At 57.7% G+C, this 19,061-nt stretch overlaps 2 protein-coding genes across 2 annotated transcripts; one reads left to right on the plus strand and one right to left on the minus strand.

The window, feature by feature from the left end:
• The first annotated feature begins 1,087 nt into the window (after nucleotides 1–1,087).
• Nucleotides 1,088–5,881, plus strand: DLX6 (distal-less homeobox 6). Its single transcript, XM_075086113.1, has 3 exons — nucleotides 1,088–1,954; nucleotides 2,914–3,107; nucleotides 4,885–5,881. The coding sequence occupies exons 1-3, from the start codon at nucleotides 1,594–1,596 to the stop codon at nucleotides 5,134–5,136; spliced, it is 807 nt and encodes a 268-aa protein (XP_074942214.1). The 5' UTR covers nucleotides 1,088–1,593; the 3' UTR covers nucleotides 5,137–5,881.
• A 7,871-nt stretch (nucleotides 5,882–13,752) lies between these two features.
• Nucleotides 13,753–16,500, minus strand: DLX5 (distal-less homeobox 5). The gene is made up of 3 exons (XM_075086114.1): nucleotides 16,028–16,500; nucleotides 14,670–14,854; nucleotides 13,753–14,440 (listed from the first exon to the last, which is right to left on the minus strand). Exons 1-3 carry the CDS (start codon nucleotides 16,380–16,382, stop codon nucleotides 14,108–14,110), a joined length of 873 nt encoding a protein of 290 aa, XP_074942215.1. The 5' UTR covers nucleotides 16,383–16,500; the 3' UTR covers nucleotides 13,753–14,107.
• Nucleotides 16,501–19,061: the final 2,561 nt, after the last annotated feature.

Genomic DNA, 19,061 nt, shown 5'->3' on the forward strand with positions numbered 1-19,061 from the left:
CCTTCCTACCTCAGTCCTCTCCGGTGGGGTCTGTCTCTGGAGTTCATGCTTAGCTGGACGCGAGGAGGTTTAAGCGAGGGAAAGGGGGGAAAAAGGAGAGAGGGAGCGAGAGAGAGAGAGAGGGGAGAGAGAGAGAGAGGAGAGAGAGATCCTCCGCCGTGCTGGATCAAACTTAATGTCTTTCCCCAGTCCATCTTTGAAAGAGAAGTGGTAATTCCACCTGGATGTTCGGATATAAATCCCCTTGCAAATAATAAATGGATTAATAATAACAAGGTATGAAGTTCTTTTTATAGAAAAAAGGAGAGAATTGAAACTAAATGCGGCAGTTAGACAACCATTTTGATAAGAGGATAATTGAGGCGACACTGGTGTATAATTAGAGGATAATTTATGCTATATCCACTTTTATTCCACCTCCCAAAATAAACCCAGTCCATAATCATTACAGGCAAATTGTTCTGAATTTTATAGCAGCAATTTGAACAAAGTACTGCAGTTAATCATGGGAGATTTTTGTGTATTCCTGATTAGAAGTCTAATTGCCTCCTTCCAGAAAGTAAAAATAACTGTAAAACGACTCTATTTTTATCATTAACAATGTTGACAATAAAATAAAATCAACTGGAATTGTAATCTAAAGACAAATTTAGGGCGCAGGCACTTTTTTTTTCCTTGGGTCGTTTATATCCTAATCAAGCTTTTGCCAAAACCGCCAACCGCACCTAGCCATTTGCATATATTTGAAAGCGATTACGGGAGCTGCCGCTGCCGCCGCTTTCAGCGGGGAAAAATGCGTTGCGCGTCTCTTCGCCGCAGCGAAAATACCGCGCAAGGGGTTTTGGCGGGGGATGGAGGGGGTCGTATGGTGGGGGATGCGTGATTTTGGGACGGGAGGGTGAGGGGGGGATGGGGGCAGGCGCTCCCCTTTTCCCCACCCGCGCGCGGGGCGCGGAGCGCGCCTCGCGCGCTCCGCGCCCCGCGCGCGGGTGGGGAAAACGGGGAGGGGGGGAATGGGGGCGGGCAGCGCGCGCGCTGCCGGCGCGGCGGGGCGGTGACGTCAGGGGGTTGAGTGACCAATGAGGGAGGCGCTGCCCTCCGGAGACGAACCATTCGACTTGTGCGCGTCCCTGCCCTTCAAGTCGAAGCGCCGGAGCCCCAACTTTCCCGGCTCCCACCTTAAACCCCCCTCCCCCCCCCACGCCCGGCCTCTTCTTCCCCCCCCCCCAAAAAAAAAAAAAAAACAACCACCCACCCCACGCGCCGGGGGGATGAAGGAAAAGAGCGGCGCAAAAAAGCGCCGGGAGTAGCCCGCCCTCCCCCTCCACACACCCCGCACACCGCCCTCCCCTTCCTCCCCTCCCTCAGTGAACGAGGCCCCTCGCACAACGGCTCCTTGGAGAGGAGGGGGGGGGGAGAAAAAAAAAAGGCGGAAAAGAAAAAAAAAAAAAGAGAAAAGAAATTAAATTAAATCACCGCCGCCTCTCTCCAGCGGTGCCGCGGCGGGTAAGGGGAGCGGCGGTGGCTGGGCAGAGAGGAGGCAGAGCGCGGGGGGCGAGCCGGGGAGCGCCGCGCTCTCCCTCCCAAACTTTGATGATGACCATGACTACGATGGCTGACGGGCTGGACGCGCAAGACTCCTCCAAATCCGCCTTCATGGAGTTCGGGCAGCAGCAGCCGCCGCCGCCGCAGCCGCCGCCGCCGCCCCACTCCCAGCAGAGCTCGCCGGCCATGGCCGGCGCCCACTACCCGCTGCACTGCCTGCACTCCGCCGCCGGCTCGCACCCGCACCACCAGCATCACCACCACAGCTCGCCCTACTCCGGCAGCGCCAGCTCCTACAACCACCGCTCGCTGGCCGCCTACCCCTACGTGAGCCACTCGCAGCACAGCCCTTACCTCCAGTCCTACCACAACAGCAGCGCAGCCAGCCAGACGCGGGCGGACGATGCAGGTGAGCCGGCACCGCTTCCCCAAACAGCCGCCAGCTCCCCCACCGCCACCACACACCCCCACCTCCCTCCGTCCCCGGGCCTCTCCGCGGCCATAACCACCTCCAGCGTGCCCCCCGCTCCCGCCGAGCCCGGGGAGATGCCGGCCCCGGGGGTGCGCGGGGAGAGAAGGGGGGGGTTTTTTTGCTTGTTCCTGCGCCCCCTCCGCGGGCCTACCGATCCGGTACATCGGCGGCGGGGCCGCCGCTCCCCCCACCCCCCCCCCACCCCCCCGCCGGCGGTACCGCGGCGCTGGGCACCGGCGCCTCGCGCTCGCCTCGCGGCCGGCGGGCAGCGCTCGGCGCTCCTTTGTTACTGCGGGACCGGCTTTAGGCAAAATTCCTGCTAACACCTGAGGAGTGAAAGTTTCCAGGCGAGCGGGTCGCATTCCGCTCGGGGGCCGTCTGATTTATGTATTTTTTTTGCAGGGAACCTCTCGTTTGTCCGTATTCATCCGGAGGGGCACGGCGGTGGGGGTGGGGGGGGCGGGGGGGGGAGAAAAGCATTGTTAAAAGTCTCGGACCGGTGATTCACTGACCACCAAACCGGCGACGCGAAGTCACTTAGCTGGGTAAAACCTGGATGGCCCGTGAACCAGACATCCCTCCACGAAGCCAGTGTGGCACTTTAATATTATTATTATTATTATTATTATTACCCACCACCCAGCCCCGAGGGGAAGGCAGCGGGCCCGCTATGCCCGGGTGGTGGTTTTGTCTCCCGGTAGAGAGCACCTGGGGTCTGTCCCCAGCAGCAGCGTGCGTGGCGGGGTGCCTGTAAGGAACCGGCGCCTGGGTGTACGCGATGGTGGTGAACCGGCACCCGGGGCAGGCTGCTGGGATTTTAGGAGCCGCGGCAGCCCAAATGCCTGCGTTAAATAGCGAAGGAGGGTGATGTTTCAGCTGTGGTGTTTTGCTTGCAGATCAGCAAAAAACCACAGTGATTGAAAACGGTGAAATCAGATTCAATGGAAAAGGGAAAAAGATTCGGAAGCCTCGAACCATTTACTCTAGTCTACAGCTCCAGGCTTTAAATCATCGCTTTCAGCAGACTCAGTACCTGGCACTTCCAGAGAGAGCTGAACTGGCAGCTTCATTAGGACTTACCCAGACTCAGGTAATTACTGGGAATCCCAAACCACTGAAATCCTGCGCGAGCAATAAAGGCCAAGCAGATACGATGCTCCCTAGACGTTTTGGCCTCCGTATGGGCACGGTAGGAAAGGTAACGCACATGGTCCCCCATCTCCATGCCATAGCACTTGTCTAACGCATCACAGAGAGACCCGCCGGCCGCAGAAGGACCTGAACGCGCCCTTCCCTCAGCTGCCTGGCGAGCAAAGGCTCCCTTTTGATGCCACACATGACATTTTAAAGCTGCCTCTATTTCGGGATAATTCCGGCCCCGAGATGCGGTTGCCCAGCTGTGAAAAGGAGAACAAAACAAAGGCAAGGAATCGCTGGGCCTGAGGTAGAGCTAAAAGCAAAGAAAAGCTGCCTCGTAGCAACCTATAGGTAGGGAGGAAGCAGGAACACGTTAGGAAATACCTGTAAAATCAATAGTTAATTCACCCTGGATGACTAACACAAATGCAGTGGTTGCCCCTGGGCAAAATGTACGAAAGGTGATAATAGATCTGAAGATCAAAGACAGCCGTGTACAAAATTATAGCAGGTTAAGCCGTAGTTAAGTGTGGTTGGAGTAGCTGTGCCATTCTGCTAATTTAAGCTTGAAAGACACATGAGGCATTACAGGCTTCCCAGGCTGGGCTTTGCGGAGTGCAGGGATAGATGGGATCAATCCGGTAAAATGTAACCATGTGAATTTATGAGCTTAACAAATAACTTCAGGTTCTATCATTGTCATCGATATCAGTCGCTTCCAGCCAGCGATTTTTAAATACTCAGCAAATATTAATCATGGGAATAGACCTGATGGTTTTACAAATGGGATTTCAGTACCCAGAGCATGCACGCTCTGCCTCTCCTTTGCTGTCTCGCCTTCTCTCTCGCACGCATAGGGTCGGGGGCCCGATCCTGAGCATGCAGCTAGACAAGCAACCCTGCTTAAGCCCTAACATTACGCCTCCAAAGTTTGCAAGGTCAAAAACACGCGTGGGACTTGTTTTCTTTGTTTGCTTGATTTGAAGGAATATGTTTGTATATATGTTACATATATATAATTTCTATAATAATTCCGATCTGCCAGAGCGGGCCCGATCCTTGTACACCTCATGGAGTACAGGCTCCCTCCTCGGGAGTTCTGCTGGATTAGTAGCAGGATGAGACCCAGAGCAATCATGACAGCCAATTAATCACTGAGAAAAGAGATTTTTTTTTTCTCTTTACGTTAAAAACAACTTTTAAAATAAAGCCACAATCCCAGTGCCGTTGTGCCTTCTCCCCCGTGGCATCAGCAAGGACCGCTCGATCGCGCATGGTTTCGGATGCACGATTTCTTTGTAAGATGCCCTTTGTCTATTGGCTCCTGTCTCCTGGCACAAAATCATATGATTGCCCGCGTTTGACAACAGTTTGCCAAAATGATCAAATGACCTCCAAAATTCTGAATGAGGTGTTAAGGCAGGAAAGCTCAGAGCATGTACTCTGTTTCAGCTCGATCAATCTGTCTGGCCCAGGACAAATAACGTTCCAGGTTAAAACCCGCATCCCTCTCATTTTCCAGCTCTGCTCTGCCCCTCCTGTTCTCTCCAGCTGCATCCAGAGCCCGAGAGCAGCAGTAGCCACCCCTCCTTCCCCCCTCTCCATCCCCACGCACGACTGGCGTGGGCTCTCAAGACCTTCCCTAGAGCAAACCCGCAGCCCCCGGGGTCTCCCCTGCAGCGCCCTGGGTGCTGACGGCGGCCTGATATCTGCTTCGTTTTGGTTTACAGGTGAAGATCTGGTTTCAGAACAAGCGCTCCAAATTCAAGAAGCTGCTGAAGCAGGGCAGCAACCCCCACGAGAGCGACCCTCTGCCCGGCTCCGCCGCCCTCTCCCCGCGCTCTCCGGCTCTGCCTCCAGTCTGGGACGTTTCAGCTTCTGCCAAGGGAGTCAATATGCCTCCCAACAGCTACATGCCTGGCTATTCTCACTGGTATTCTTCTCCACATCAAGACACAATGCAGAGACCACAAATGATGTGAATTGTCCAAAAGAAATAATCTCCCAAGAACGCCTCGTCTCGACATGGCAAGAAGTTCCCCTGCTTTGCCAAGCCGTGCCAGCTAACAGGCTCTGTGTGAACTTGTAGATGCGGCAAAGAGACAGAGTGGCTTTTTTTTTTTCTTTTTTTTTCTCAAGTAACCTCAGCGATTGATCTTGAACAGAAAGACACAATTTTCATTCTGGCGCACAGAAGACACTTCTCTTTAGGATATTTTCCTTTGGACTCCAAGGCACCAGCCTCTTTCTCTGTGGAGTATACGTCAAAACAAACTTTTTACAGACTTTGCCCACAAGAAGAACCTGAATCTACCATGGCAGCCGTTTTTACTTGTTTAATGAGCTAAAGACATTATGTGATGAAAGAGAGACTAGTCAAAGCTCCTTCATTTTTATTCACTAAATCCGGACTGGGGGGAAAAAAATGAAGACACAAGGGATTAAAAAAAAAAGAAGAAGAAGAAGGGGGGGGGGGGGGGAGGAGAACTGGTTGAAGAATTAAAATATACTGTAAGATTAGAACATTACCACGAAGCAAAACCTGCATGCTTTCTCAAAATGCAATGGGCTGCGGCTCAGAAGAAACCACCGTCTCTCCCGCGAAGAGACCCCTCACCCGCACACACCCGCACACACCCGCACACACAGCCGGACAGACTCCAGGAGACGAGCAGGAACGACAGAGCGAGGGATCCGCGGCGGGACCCGCCGCCGCGCTCTGGGGAAGGAAGGTTCAGCGCTGCCTGACGGCAGTCTCACCCACTGAGCGAGGGGGACCTTTTCCCCGAGCAACCTTTCTGTATATATTGTTGAATTTTAGTTGTATATATACTTTGTATGTTTTTGTCTTCTTTCATATATAGAGTAAAAGCCACAAAACGCCCGCCTGGCTCCTATTTCTCTCCGCCTTAGCGGATGCCCGCCTCCCCCGAGCTGCCCCCCGAGTCCAGCCCAGGTGGCTGGACGCGGTCCCCCCGCCTGCCTGCACGCACAGACACCGCCACTGAACATATATCTGCCAGCAAAGACAGAAAAGATGGGGGGGAGGGGGGGAGAAGCTGGTGTTTGGGTTAGTTTTAAGGCTACGACGAAGACAAGAGAGATCGAGACCGCAAAGATAAGCCTGGAAGAAGTTTCTAATCACCCGGCCATTTCTGCTGCGATTTCACTGCTCAGCTAAGCTTTCTCGCCGAGGCAAAGCTCAGAGCCCTGCCTTTCTTCCCAAAGGTTGGAGACTCCAAATTATTAAGAAAGGAGGCGCCCTCCTTTGTTTTTAAAGAGCATACAATGCAAGCTGAGGAATGTTTTGCAAAGCCCTGAGAGGTGCCCAGGCACACAACACGCTGTCCAGCCAGCTCCAGCCTCACCAGCTTGTGGAAAGCACAGCAACTACTGACAATGAAAAGCCCTTTCCTCATCCAAGCTGGGTGCCCCATACTGCGAGAATTAATGGCTAGAGACCTGGGCATCCTTCAAATTATGAACCTTGAAACCACTGAGCCATTTATCAGAAGTCAATAGAGATCCTCAGAGTGCTCCATATAATGACAGCTACATACAGTCGTGCAAAAGGACAGTCACTATAATTAGACACAAAGCAAAGACTACTTACCAATATACCAGTTTTTTGGGGGGTGTTTTTTGTTTTTTTTTTTTGAGCAACTTCCACGCTCAGTCAGTCTTCAGAGTGGTTTAAAACCGATCAGTCTTGTCATTTTCTACCATTCGTATTGTTACATTAGGAAAAATGTTTTCTTTTCTTTTTTTCCCCTTCCCACTGTGAAACTTTGGGTTCAGAGCTCCCCAGGATCAATTCTGAACAAAGCCTCCAGCTGCAGTGCCATCCAATTTGAAGCAGACATTGGGGACAATTTAAGGTTTTTATCCACAAGAAGGTTTTTTTCCATTCTCTTAAATGCAGCCATAATTAGAGTAATTTTTCATGTAGCCCGCTGATTACAGCGTTTTTACCGTCAAAGATAATTACCTGTAATTTTCTTCCACTTTTAATACTAAAAAGCCATCTTTATTTAGATTCAGGAACAGGAAAGGCGAAACAAAAGAGGAAAATTATTCTGTTATTCATACACAAATTGCAGAGACGTAGGGCCTAAAATTGAAAATTAACCAAAATTATAATGATGAAAAGAATGGAAGAGGCTTCAGAAGTACAGCTGGTAGTGGGGCTCACTGAATTATTCAAATGACACTGGAGAGAAAGCTACCATACATTTAAACCAACAGCATTTGTGTGTGTGTGTGTATCTCAGAAAACCCTGCTTCACACCCCGCCCCCCCGCGCCACGGCTGGCCCCTGTGCGGGCTCACCCTCGCCCCCGCACAAGGGCGGCGGATGCCCAGGTGAGCGGGTCCCGCAGCCCGGGGAGCCCGGCCCAGCCGATCCGAGCCCACCCTGGCGGCTCCCGGCCCCCACGGCCCCCGCAGCCGCCTTAACCCTTTCGCTGCAGCCCCCGAGTGGGGAGGGCGGCGGGCGGTGTGTCCCGTCCCTCCCCGTGCTGGCGGGCCCGGGGGCGGGCGCGGGCGGGAGATGGGGGCTCGCTGCTTCCCGTGGGCTTTCGGGGGGCTCGTCCTCGCCTGCACGCCTCGCTGGTGCCAGCGTGGGTGCCGGTGCGGAAAGCCTCGCGGTGCGTCGTGCCCTCCTCCCCCACGAGTGATTTCTCAGATAGGTTTAAATAAAGTCCAGGCAGCAAGCAACTAAGCAAATAATGGTAATAATAAAGAAAAAAAAAAAAAAAACGGTAGCTTAACAGAGCGGGAGAAGGGGAGAAAGGCAGGCCTTCCCGGGAGCAGGGGGGGAGCGAATGGCAGCAGCGGCAGCGGCGGCTCCCACTCGCGCTGCTGCCGCCCCGGGAGACTCTCGTGAAACAGCGTCATCTATGGATGGAGCGGCGGCAGCTCCCCACGCCAGCCGCCAAACCTGCCGCCGCCGGGCTGCCAGCGCCGGCTCCGCTACCGCCCGCCCGCCCGCCGCCGGGCTCCGCCGCCCCGGGGCCGCGGGGATGGGCGCCGCGGGGAGCCGCGGAAAGGCGCGCTCTCGCCGCCCCGCTGCGGGGACGGGCGGCCGGGGTTGGCCACGGGGCTCGTACCGTTTCCTCTACCGGCCGCCGGAGCCCCCTCCCACCCCCCGCCGCCCCTCCAGTAGCTCGGCGGCGCCCCCGCCGCGCCCTCCCCGCGCCCCCCCCGGCCCCGCGCCGCCCGCCGCCACCGGCAGCACCGGGAGGAAAAAGGGGGCACGGAGCCGCTGGGGTTCGGCCCGGTGGGGGGAAACCACCGGCGCAAGAGTGACCGCGAAAGTGGGGGAACGAGCAAGGACAGAGCGTGCCTCGAAGGGGAAGGCGCGAAGCAGCCACAAACCGACCCCGAACCCAAGCGAGCCCCAAAACTTACCCCCTCTGAAAATCTGCTAAGCAAGGATCGGGGTCTAGAAATCTATACTGAACTGAAGCAGTGGAGAATATTTTTCTGAGTCTCAGGGCAGAAGCTCTTTCTCTATATTCTTGGTTGAGTGAGCACATCCAGGTGTGAAATTGTTTGCACACCCCAGCACCTCTTATATTGCCAGCAAAATTAGCTGTTATTACTGTCACTGTTTAGTGATGGTTAGCTTGATAAAAAAAAACTGCTGTAATCAAGACCTGGCGCATCTTTGCAAATTACAGATAATTGTAAACGTCCAGATTATGATAATAGCATCCTAATCCAGCCTGCAATATAATTATTACAGAGTGTTACATCTGAAACTGTCCAGTAGGGCTAATTCAGCCATTATTTAGACCCTATTTTTGCACTGCAAATGGGTTGCTGAGTTGAAAATGTACGATTGTAATTTCACGGGGCACTCAATGAGTAATGGTATAGGGAGAGAAAAATACAAAAGTGAAATGTGAACAGTAGCGATCAAATCAAACTCTGAAGGACAAAAGACTGATTCATAGGGAATGAGAAGAGCGGGAATTAAGAAAATAGCAAATCAGTGGTCTGCAGCGTTACGTGTCCAAATCTCAACGCGTGCGAGCCTGGTGTGCGGGCAGGGGCTGATGCTCCGCGCTCCCGCCCGCATCCGTCCGCCTCTCGGCTCAGCTCTTCCCGGCAGCCTCTCCCCGGTGCCCGAAGGATCCCCGGGCTCCCCACCCATCCCCAAAAGCGGGCTCGCCCTTGTCGTGTGCCTCTCAGGTGACTGAACGTCACTTTCGGGCACGGAGCCTCGGGAGCCTCGTAACCGGGCGGGGGAGGGCGCGGGGTGCGGGGCACCCTCCGCGGGAGGCTGCGGAGCCCGCGGCCCTTTTGCGCTCCCGCCCACCCGCTGGACCAGTCGTCAGGGGTCCTTTAAGGAAATTATCCCAGAACCGACGCAATTGTAATTAATTAACCGAAAGAGCCTGGCTAACAGGACTACCTGCAGCTAGCGAGGTTAACTCATTGGGCTAGTTCGCTTTCCGCTCCTGATTAGCTTTTATGAACCCTGGACACGAAATACACAAACCCGCTTCATTTTTAATGGGCCAAATCATCAAAGAGCGATTGCAGCCCCTCCGGCAGGTACAGGCAGGGCCCGGCTGCGGGGGGGGGATCGCCGGGGGCCGGCCCCGCGGACAGAGGGGTGCCGGCCCCGGCCCTTGCCGGCCTCCCCCGGCTGCAGCCGCGCCCGGCAGCCCGCAGCCTTCCCCTGCGCGCTTTCCTCCCCCGCTACTAATAAAAATAATGCAAAGAAAGGGAAACGAAAGCTCAGTGGATACCGCGAGCAAAAAAAAGCCCTATAAACGCGTTATGTGGTGGATATCGAGGAGACTCTAAAGATTTCCTGGGATGGAGGGCCAGCTCCGCAGTCAGGCAGACGATGCCGCTGCAGAGCTCGGAGCCAAGTCAGGATCCGGCCCGGCGAGGCTCGCTGGTCCGGCTGCAAAGCCCAGGCTGAGGTTTAGGCAACCTTTCCGGGAGCGCGGAGGGGCAGGCAGCAGCGGGAGGAGAGCGAGGAGCCATCCCCAGGCTCTTCCTTGACAAGTGCTCAATCAGTTGCAGCTTCTGGCCGGTCCCGGCTCCCTGGGCCCTCACCTAAGGGAAATAAGGAGGCCAGGGGGCCTGGGAGTTTTTCCCGCGGCCTTGAAGGTGGTGGCCGTGGAAGGTGTTCACACAGACACCCGGGGCGTGGGTGCGTTTCGGGATTTATCGGGTCTATGTTCCTGGCAGATAGACCATTGCTTATCCTCCCAAATCGTATGTAAATAGACGCACCGCCGAACAAAGAGCAGAAACATTAAATTGATGTAACACAGATTCTCCCTAAAAAAAAAAAAAAAAAAGAAAGAGAAGAGAGAGGGAAAGGGAGGCTTGAGGCTTAATGTAAACTCCGCGGTCGCTATTTTCACGGCTCTTGTCTGACCTATAAAACAGGTTATTGCGTTTCTGCAGGCAACCGCTCCAATGACTGAAAGCAAGAAGAGGGGTTTCTCCCCCCCAGTCCGCCCTGACTTTCCTGAAGCAATAGATCTCCTTTCTGTAATCCACAACCGAACCACCTAAAGCCTGTCAGTCGCAAAATTGCGTGGTAGAAATCTTTAATCGATGCCACATGTGCACTGCACGCTCGGGACGGAGCGCGGCCGGCGGCGGAGCGGGCAGCGCCCGCGGGCCCACGCAGGCAGCGCGCCCCGCGGGGGCACCGGTCGGTGGGGGAGACCGAGGGGAGCGAGAGGGCGATAGAAAGGCCTGAGGAGCGGGCTGCCTTGACGCGGCGACAGGTTGGAGGTGGTGGGTTTTTTTCCCCCATGGAAGAGGGGGAGGGAAACCGGGTTGCTTGGCGAGGAGGCAGCGCTTCCCCCCGCCCCCGGAGGCTCTTCCCCGCTGGGCGATGCGGAGATGCCCGGGCAGGGATCGGCGGGGGGCTCGGGGCGGGACGGGGAAAGGTGTTCCCCCGCTGTCAGTAGGTGGGGAGTCAGCTGTGTGTATCTGGGTGTGGGTGTTGTGCGTGTCGTGGGTGTGCACCCCACGCGGGGGCGAGCGCAGTGCGCGGTGTGTGTGGATCTGCTGTGGGTGGGAGAGCCCCAGGGGTGCAGGCAGTGTCAGGAGCTCTCGATATGGGGCAGCTGGGGTGCAGGCTGCTCTGTGTGTCTGTGTGTCTGTGTGTCAGGCCCTGTGGCTCAGCCCTGGAGCCGCTCGGCACCCACAGGAATGTGGCTCCTCTCGGCTCCCCGAGCTGTCCCGGCTCCACATGGAAGTGGCCGCCAGGAAAAGAGAAGGGAGGGGAAGAGAGAGGGGGTGAAAAAAAAAAAAAAAGCCCCGGGCCAGCAATCCGCCGAGCCCAAACCCAGCGTCAGACAAAGGACAGTTCATCCCTTCCCGGGGAAGCAAGGGGGGAGGCCCGGGCAAGCCAGGCTCCCTCCGGCCGCCGCCGGAGCCCCGGGGGTGCGCCCGGGCGGGGAGGGCTGTGCCTGCTGGGAGAGAGAGGGGTGCAGGAGGGACCGGAGCACCCCCCTCGACCGGGGGCTCTCGCGTAGCGGCTGGAGACCCTGGGTGTGCATTGGGGCCGGGGCCACGGCGACGGGGAGCCCCGGCGAGGGGTATTTCCTAACCGGGCCTGGCTACCCTCTCCCGGGAAAGGGTGCCAGGCTCTCCCCGGCCTGCCCAACACCACCCCGAGCCGGCAGGAGGAGAAATTAAGCAGGGAAAGGGACCGGCATGGAAACGGAGCCGAGCTGACTCGGCTGGCTGGGAGAGGGGAGCGGTGCCAGAGCCCGGGCTGCCCAGCCAGCGCCGGCAGAGTGATCCCTGCCCGGCATCCTGCCTGCCGGCATCCCGCTGGGATCCCCGGGGCTGGGCCTGCGCTGTCCGCCCGCTCCCGGCCCCTGCGCGGTACTGAAACCAAACAGCCCCACAGCAGCTCCTCCGAGAAAAGGATGGGTGGACCCACCTGGGAAATAGACTTCCACCTCTTGTGTCCAAGCCTTTCTGCAAAGGGAAGGGACCTCGGGGAGGGGAAAATCTCTTACTGCAGGTTGGGGGGAAAAAAATAATGCTTGTCTGGAGGGAAACGAGGAAAAGAACGGAAGAAAATTAAAAGGCCGGGTTGTTGGTTTGTTTTGTTTTTTTTTTTCCCACAGGGTGCGAGTTAGCAGAAGAGACAAAGCCGAGCTTTTCAGCAGCCCCAGGTTCGGGGAAAGTCCCTGAAACCTTGCAAGCGAAATGAGCGGGAGCCTGTGACTGGAGCCGAGGAGAGGAGGCAGGGGGCGGCGGGGCTTCGGCGGCCCGGGAGCCGGCAGCGGGCAGGGGTGGGAGGCCGCGGCGGCCCCCGCCGCCCTGTCTCCGGCACCCACGCACCCTTCCCCGGCGTGCAGAGAGCAGCTTCACCGAACAAACTGGTCTATTGTACAGCAAGCCATTTACCAACCCCCAAACCTGTTACAAAACAGCAACCCCGGGCTTCTTTCTTCGGGGAGAAAACACGCACACGCACTCATACTCACGCACACGCGCAAAACATGGCAGGCAGGAGCGGAGGGAGAAGAAAGGAGGGGGAGGGCAGCAGGGAGGAAGACTAGAGACAGGTAAGTGCGCCCCAGGGCAGGAGCGTGCCTTTTCAGGCCTCCTCTCCCGGCCCTGCCAGCGCTCTGCCCGCCATCCTCGGGTGACAGGGGGTCATATTTTATCTCGGGGATCCTTCAAGCGACGCCTTTGTCACATTCACCGCTGCCGCCTTCCCCCGCGCGGCCGTGAATTCCCAGCGCGGCTCCCCGCTGAACCCCGGCCGGGGAGAGGGGGGGCCCGCGGGAGCGTGTGCCGCCGTGGGGACCCCCGCGGGCCGGTTAGTGCCGGGGAAAACCCGGGGGTTCTGCCGGGAGAGGGTGCCACGCTCGGGCGCGCCGCCACGCCGGTGCTGCGCGCCCGTGGGCAGCGCTGTGGCCACCTCGCTTGTGGCCCCGTCCCCTCCCCAGCGCGCCGGGACGCGCAAGTGACGGCTCCGCCGCCCGCCTTTTGCCCTAAACCATGTCCATAGAGGTTAAAAAAAAAACCCCAAAACCCAAAAGTACCTCCGCAAAGTCCCTCCTTCAGCCGGAGCCGCCGCAGGCTGTGACCAGGAGCGAGGGGAGCGGGGCCCTCATTTTATCCTTTTCTCATATTTAGTGGCTCCCTTTGACGGAAACGTAATTTGTATAATTAGCCGAGCGCACACGGGCGACTGATGGGCTGTGGAGTGTGCAGCTCTCGACGCTAATTGCTCTCAGGAAAGGATTCAGGGCGGCTTAAGGCGAGAGATTTGCTTTCTGGCATTAGGATGGGCAGCTCTCTCTTCAGCTTTACATCACTGTGCGGTGAGGTGTGTGCGGTCTTGCAAGAGCCCCTTTTCCAGCGGGGATGGAGCATCGCCGCCCCTTGGCTCGCCCATGGGGACCTACGAGGGTCAGATCCTGCCACCGCGCCTGGGCTGTGGTGGCACGGCACGGCCACCCAATGGGAACTCCCAGGATCGGGCCCCGCAAAAATGCCTCTTTCCTCGCTCCGTTCTCTGCAAGCAAATCGGCATTATTATTTTTTGTTTTCTCCCTCTTATTAATAGAAGAAGGTAATTTGGAAACGTTTCTCGTGGTCGAAATAATTTTATTTTATTCAGAATATACAGTTTAATTCCTCTATCTACAATTATTTACAGGGTTAAAATAACATTGAAAAAAAAGTCTCTGGAAAAGTTGAGGTCATAGATTTCAAGGCACCATTGATAGTGTCCACAGCTGAGCCAAAAAATGTCCGTATTGTATAAAAAAGGGTTTCCTTTGAAATGCAATAACTTACATGCACAAGCTTTACACATTTTAATCTTTTTGTTTCTTTTCCCTTTTAAAAATTCCCCGTATGCATTCCTTTCGTTATTATTCCTTAACAGTAAAACACAGGAGTCCAAGGAACAAAAAAAAAAAAAAAAAAAAAAGGGGTCAGACTCTAATAAATTGTCCCAGAGGCCAGCGCTAACGGGTGCTGTAGAGAGCCATGGGGTTGGAGGTGGGAGTTGATGGAGTTGGCAGCGGGGTACCAGGAAGCGGAGCTCTCCAGGTAGCTGGATGCAGGGGATGGGTTGGAGTTTGGAGGGTGAGCGTGTGCGTGGGCATGGTGGCTGAGGGAGCGGGATGAGCCCTGAGGTTCCCAAACCGCAGGCGACTGTGGAGAGTTGCAGGCCATGGGGTCGCTGGAGCTGGGGCTGTGCTCCGGCGGCATCTCCCCGTTCTTCATGATCTTCTTGATCTTGGATCTTTTATTCTGAAACCAAATTTTCACCTGGGAGGAGAGGAGAGCGGAGGAAAGAGGGAAGGGGGAGGGAAACCGACACCATTAATGCCTGCCTGGCAAGCCAGCGCTCTGCGGCTGCGGGAGACCCGCTCCCCGCCACCCTCCGTGGCGCCCGATCCCGCCCTTCCGCCGCGCCCGGGGCGGGGGGGACCCGGAGCTCTGCACCCCGCCGGGACAGGCCTAGCAGGGCCGAGCCGAGCCGAGCCGATCGCGGTACCTGTGTCTGCGTGAGCCCCAGGGAAGCGGCCAGCTCGGCCCGCTCGGGCAGGGCGAGGTACTGGGTCTTCTGAAACCTCCTCTGCAACGCCGCCAGCTGAAAGCTGGAATAAATAGTCCGGGGTTTGCGCACTTTCTTTGGTTTGCCGTTCACCATCCTGACCTCGGGCTCCGCCACCTCCTTCTCTGCACGGGCGCAAGGGCAGGAGAGAGACACAGACGCAGACGTTAAGGCGCGGGACATGACTCCGCTCCGCACCTACCCCCGGCGCCTTCCCGCCCGCGGGCCGGGCCGGGCAGGGCAGCGGCGCCGGCCCGACGGGCCCCCGCGGCTCTCCCCGGGGCTCCCGCCGGCGGCCCCGGGCACCCTCCGCCGGTTCCCGGCGGTGAGGCGGGGGTGAGTGTGTGTCCCGCTCCCTCCGGACCGGGCCTTGGCCACCCCGGCCCTCCTCCGCTCCCCGCCACCGCCCCGGGCATCCTCCGCGGAGGGCAGCGCAGCGCTGCGCGGGCGGGCGCGCACGCCCCGCCCGCTTGCCCGCCGCGGGAATTGGGAGGATTACTTAGTGCCCTGCTGGGAAGAGGCTGGCCCGGAGCGCAGACCTGCCCAGGGCACCGACCGCTTCCCCCGCACGCCCGCGCCTTTCCCCCGCTGCCACCGGCGGGTCCCCAAGCGCCGCCGCGGCCGCTCTCGTCCCGGCCCAGCCCCAGCGCTCGGCTTGGCTACCGGCTCCATTTGGGATTTTTCCCTGTCCCCTTCTTCCCCCCCTCCCCCTGCCCCCTCCCCCCCCCCCCCCCCCCAACCACCCACTTACAAAGAAGTAAATGGTAAGCGCTAAAAACGCGGCGCTTTCTGGTAAAAAACGCTCCCGGCTCCGCAGCCCCGCCACGGCTGGGCTCCCCCTCCCAGTCTCCTCCCCCGCCCCTCCAGCACGGGGGGAAGGAAACTTTCTTCGCCACCGCGAACCTGAGTTTGAGACACGCAACAAGACTCGGCTATTTTTCCCCCCTCTTCCTGCGGGGGGAAGGAGGAGGGAGGCAGCCGTGGGGGCCCGGGTGCAGCTGAGCGACGTTTGCTTCTCTAAAGCACTAGCCCTGGGATTTGTGGTTTAGATCGTGCGGGCTGCTCTGGAAAACAAGACCCAGCTTTCCTCCTTCTTTTTTTTTTTTTTTTAAAAAAAAACCCAAACAAAACTTTCTTTAATTTTCCCTTTCCCCTTCTTTTTTAATTTTTGAACTGATTTCTCCCCGTGGCTCGGGGAAAGCTGCAACCCCGCGGTCCACGGGGCAGGGCTCCTTCGGGGAGCGCGCCCCCGGGCTCCCCACGGGCGCGGGCGCTCCCCGCACGCCCCCGGCTCTCACCTGGCTGGCTGGCGGAGCTCTGTACGCGGTTGTAAGCCCCGCTGTACTGGTGGTAGGGACTGGCGTAGCTGTAGTCTGCATAGGCTTTGGCAGGATAGTTCCCAGCAGATCCGTTCATGCCGTGGTACTGATACTGGTAGGGGTTGAGCGCTTTGCCGTAGGAAGCCGAGGTAGGCGAGCAGTAGCCGTGCGGGGCTCCCCCCGCCGGGCTGTAGTAGTCGGAATCCGTAGCCGAGGACTCGGGTAAAGTGGGAGATTCCTGGGACGGGTGGTGCATGGCTGCGGCCGTCTGGAAAGGAGCCTGGAAGTCGCCGGATCTGATGTTGGGGACCCTTCTGTCAAATACTCCTGTCATAGCTCGGAGCCGGCGGCGGGCTGGGGCTGGCTGCTGGGGCTGCTCGGGTCTAGGCAGACATGGCTGGGGGAGGAGGCTGCGGCGCTCTGTCTGTCTCCGGCAGACTGCTGGCTGGGGCGCAGCATAGGCTTGGTTAAATCCTTAATTGCGCTCTTACGCACAGCAGGGTGGATCGGGTTCCATTGGCCAGAGCAATCGGGAGCAGCGACACCCTAACTCGTCCAACTAGTTTAGCACAACAAAGCTTTGGCTTAAAAAAAAAAAAAAAAAGGGGGAAAAAAAAGGAAAAAAAAAAGAAAAAAAAAGTCCCATTCAAGCCCTTTTGAAGTGAATACCAACAGCAATCTCTGAGCCGGGGCGTCGCGATGGGGAGGTTTCCGGCTCCCCCCACCCCGCAGCCCGGCGCCCCGCACCGCCAGCCCGCACCGCCCCGCGGGAAGGGCCGCCGCCGCGCCGCTCGGAGCTGCTGTCCGCTCCCTCCCGACTACGTCGATGGTTTGGGAAGGAGGCACCGGGCGCTCTGGCTTCCCAACGCGATTCCCGATCTGGTGGCGATAACCCTCAGCGTCGAGGTGGGGTTGTTTCACCCCGGCTGTCCTCCATCTCCGAGGGGGGGGGCGCCACCCGCGACCTCCGTGTTAAATAAAGTAAATCCCATTACACACACACACCCCCCCAAATAAATAAAAATTTAAAAGAAATAATGAGTTTTAGTTACATCATTTCCTGAGTCGAAGACCCTCGCGCGGCCCAGAGCCAGGCGGGAGTCTCCCGGCGGGACGTGGGGCTGCGGGGAAGCTGCCGGGGGGCACCGGTGTCACCGCACGGCCTAGGGGCACCCACCCCGCGGGTTTCGCCAGAGGCGACCTGGCTGTGGCACGGTGCCCGTGGGCGGAGACCCCCCCGTCCCCCCCTCCCCCCGGCGCCCCTCCAGGTGCGCCCGTGGCCTCTCGGCCCCACGCGTGGCCGCTCCGTACCGCCCTGTGGCGATGCTCACCATCTGGTCCGGCTCCCGCCTAGGGTCAGATGCCCAGCACGAGGGGAGCTCAAATCACCCTCACGCGTGGGCAGGACCACTGGGAGGCCGCCGCGGGGCTTCTCCACTTGGAGGCTGCCTCAAAAGCCCGCTTCCCGGGTGACAGCCCCCCAGAAGCGGCTGGCGCTGTGCAGCGGTGTTCCCCCACCCCCTGCAGCACCCCGACCAGCAGCACCCTCCTTCGCCAGCACCCGGTTTTCCGCGGCCGCCTGCGCAGCCGGGTGCCGGGCGATGGGCTCCGCGGCCGGGCCGGGCAAGCCGCGGGCGGGAGATGCCCGTCCCTGGTAATTTTACAGAAAAAAAAAAAAAATCAGATTTTACTAGACACTAAAGAAAACAAATAAAAGGTTGTTTTCAGTGACCTGGAGTTGTAGATTTTTCTGCAGTTGTTTACTCTCCAGATTTAGCCTGTTTGCTCACCGAAGATCTCCCAGCCAGCTGGGTAACACTTGTAACACAACCGTGCATGTTGTACTTGAACTTATTGTTTGCTTTGGAACTGTCCGCAGCTCATATAAAATCACATTAAACAAATCCCTAAACATTTCATTATATGAATCACTTACTTAAATCCATTGGAACTATCTCTCGCCCCCTTTATTTTTTTTCTAAAGAGAGGAACCGGAGAGGGATATCTGTTTACGACTGGGGAGGGGGGAAGTAAATTTATTAAAGCTCCCACCCAATTTGCCTCCAGTTGGAAGGGACGGTAGAGATTTTAAACAGATGAAGAGGGGGAGAGAGTCGGGGGGAAGCCCGTTTGTGTCATAAATTCCAGGGCACTGCACTTGGACACGTCCGGGCAGGAAGGTGCCGTTTGAAGGGAGAAAACAGGAGAGGACGCGGGCGCCGGTATCGCGCCCAGCCCCGGCCGCGGCCGCAGCCGCCGCGGGACCGGCCAAGCCGTCCGGCCAAGCTGTTTTTGCAGCTCACCGGGGAAATCTGGATCGGTTTCCTGCAGCAGGAAAAGTTTGCTCTTGTTTTATTCGGAGGCAAGGCAGGAAAAGGAGAAAAGAAAAAAAGAAAAAAAAAAAAAGTTTCGATATTAAAAGAAAAAAAAAGACAGAAGTCCACCAGATACAACCGCAAAACCCCCAGACTGGTTTTTTTTTGAAGGCACCCGCAGCCGTTGCAGTCCGTGCGAGGCTTACCGAGCTGAGGCCATACAAATCCGCCTGTTTGCGGGTTTCCTGCCCCCCGTCCTTCCCAGCCCGAACCCGATTTTCTTGACTTTCTGCTGGTTTTTTTTTTTTCCCCTTCTTTTTCCCCCAGCGGTTTTTATTTAACACATCCGGTGGGGAGCGAGCGTTTCAGAGGGAGCCGGAGTCTGTTTTCTATTTCACAATATGGTCATTGTTTACCGGCACATGCCCGCCGCGCCGCCTCAGCGGCTGCCCAGGGCCCCCGCGCCCCGCCGCCGCCCTTTCGGGCCCAAACCCCGCTAATCCGCCGTGGGGGAGGGAGGACACGGACACGGGGGGACACGGCCCCCCCCTCCCCGCCCCCCTGTGGGAGCAGCCGGTGGCGGCGCGGGGGGCGCCGCGGACGCGTCGCAGGCGCGCGGCGCCCGTGCCCGTGACAAGAGCGCCACGTCGTGGCCGCGCGTGGCGCAGCGCCGCCGGGCTACCTGCGCGCCGCCCGCC

This window comes from Phalacrocorax aristotelis, chromosome 2 (genome assembly GCF_949628215.1).
Source record: "Phalacrocorax aristotelis chromosome 2, bGulAri2.1, whole genome shotgun sequence".
In the NCBI taxonomy this organism is placed as follows: Eukaryota; Metazoa; Chordata; class Aves; order Suliformes; family Phalacrocoracidae; genus Phalacrocorax; species Phalacrocorax aristotelis.

What these genes read in the sequence shown, in the direction of transcription:
- DLX5 (XM_075086114.1), bottom strand. Translation starts at nt 16,382, where the DNA reads ATGACAGGAGTATTTGACAGAAGGGTCCCCAACATCAGATCCGGCGAC. An exon ending in GAGCTCCGCCAGCCAGCCAG is followed by an intron (nt 14,855 to 16,027) that starts GTGAGAGCCGGG and finishes GCGCCCGTGCAG; the next exon opens with AGAAGGAGGTGGCGGAGCCC. An exon ending in TGGGGCTCACGCAGACACAG is followed by an intron (nt 14,441 to 14,669) that starts GTACCGCGATCG and finishes CTCTCCTCCCAG; the next exon opens with GTGAAAATTTGGTTTCAGAA.
- DLX6 (XM_075086113.1), top strand. Translation starts at nt 1,594, where the DNA reads ATGATGACCATGACTACGATGGCTGACGGGCTGGACGCGCAAGACTCC. An exon ending in GACGCGGGCGGACGATGCAG is followed by an intron (nt 1,955 to 2,913) that starts GTGAGCCGGCAC and finishes TTTTGCTTGCAG; the next exon opens with ATCAGCAAAAAACCACAGTG. An exon ending in TAGGACTTACCCAGACTCAG is followed by an intron (nt 3,108 to 4,884) that starts GTAATTACTGGG and finishes TTTGGTTTACAG; the next exon opens with GTGAAGATCTGGTTTCAGAA.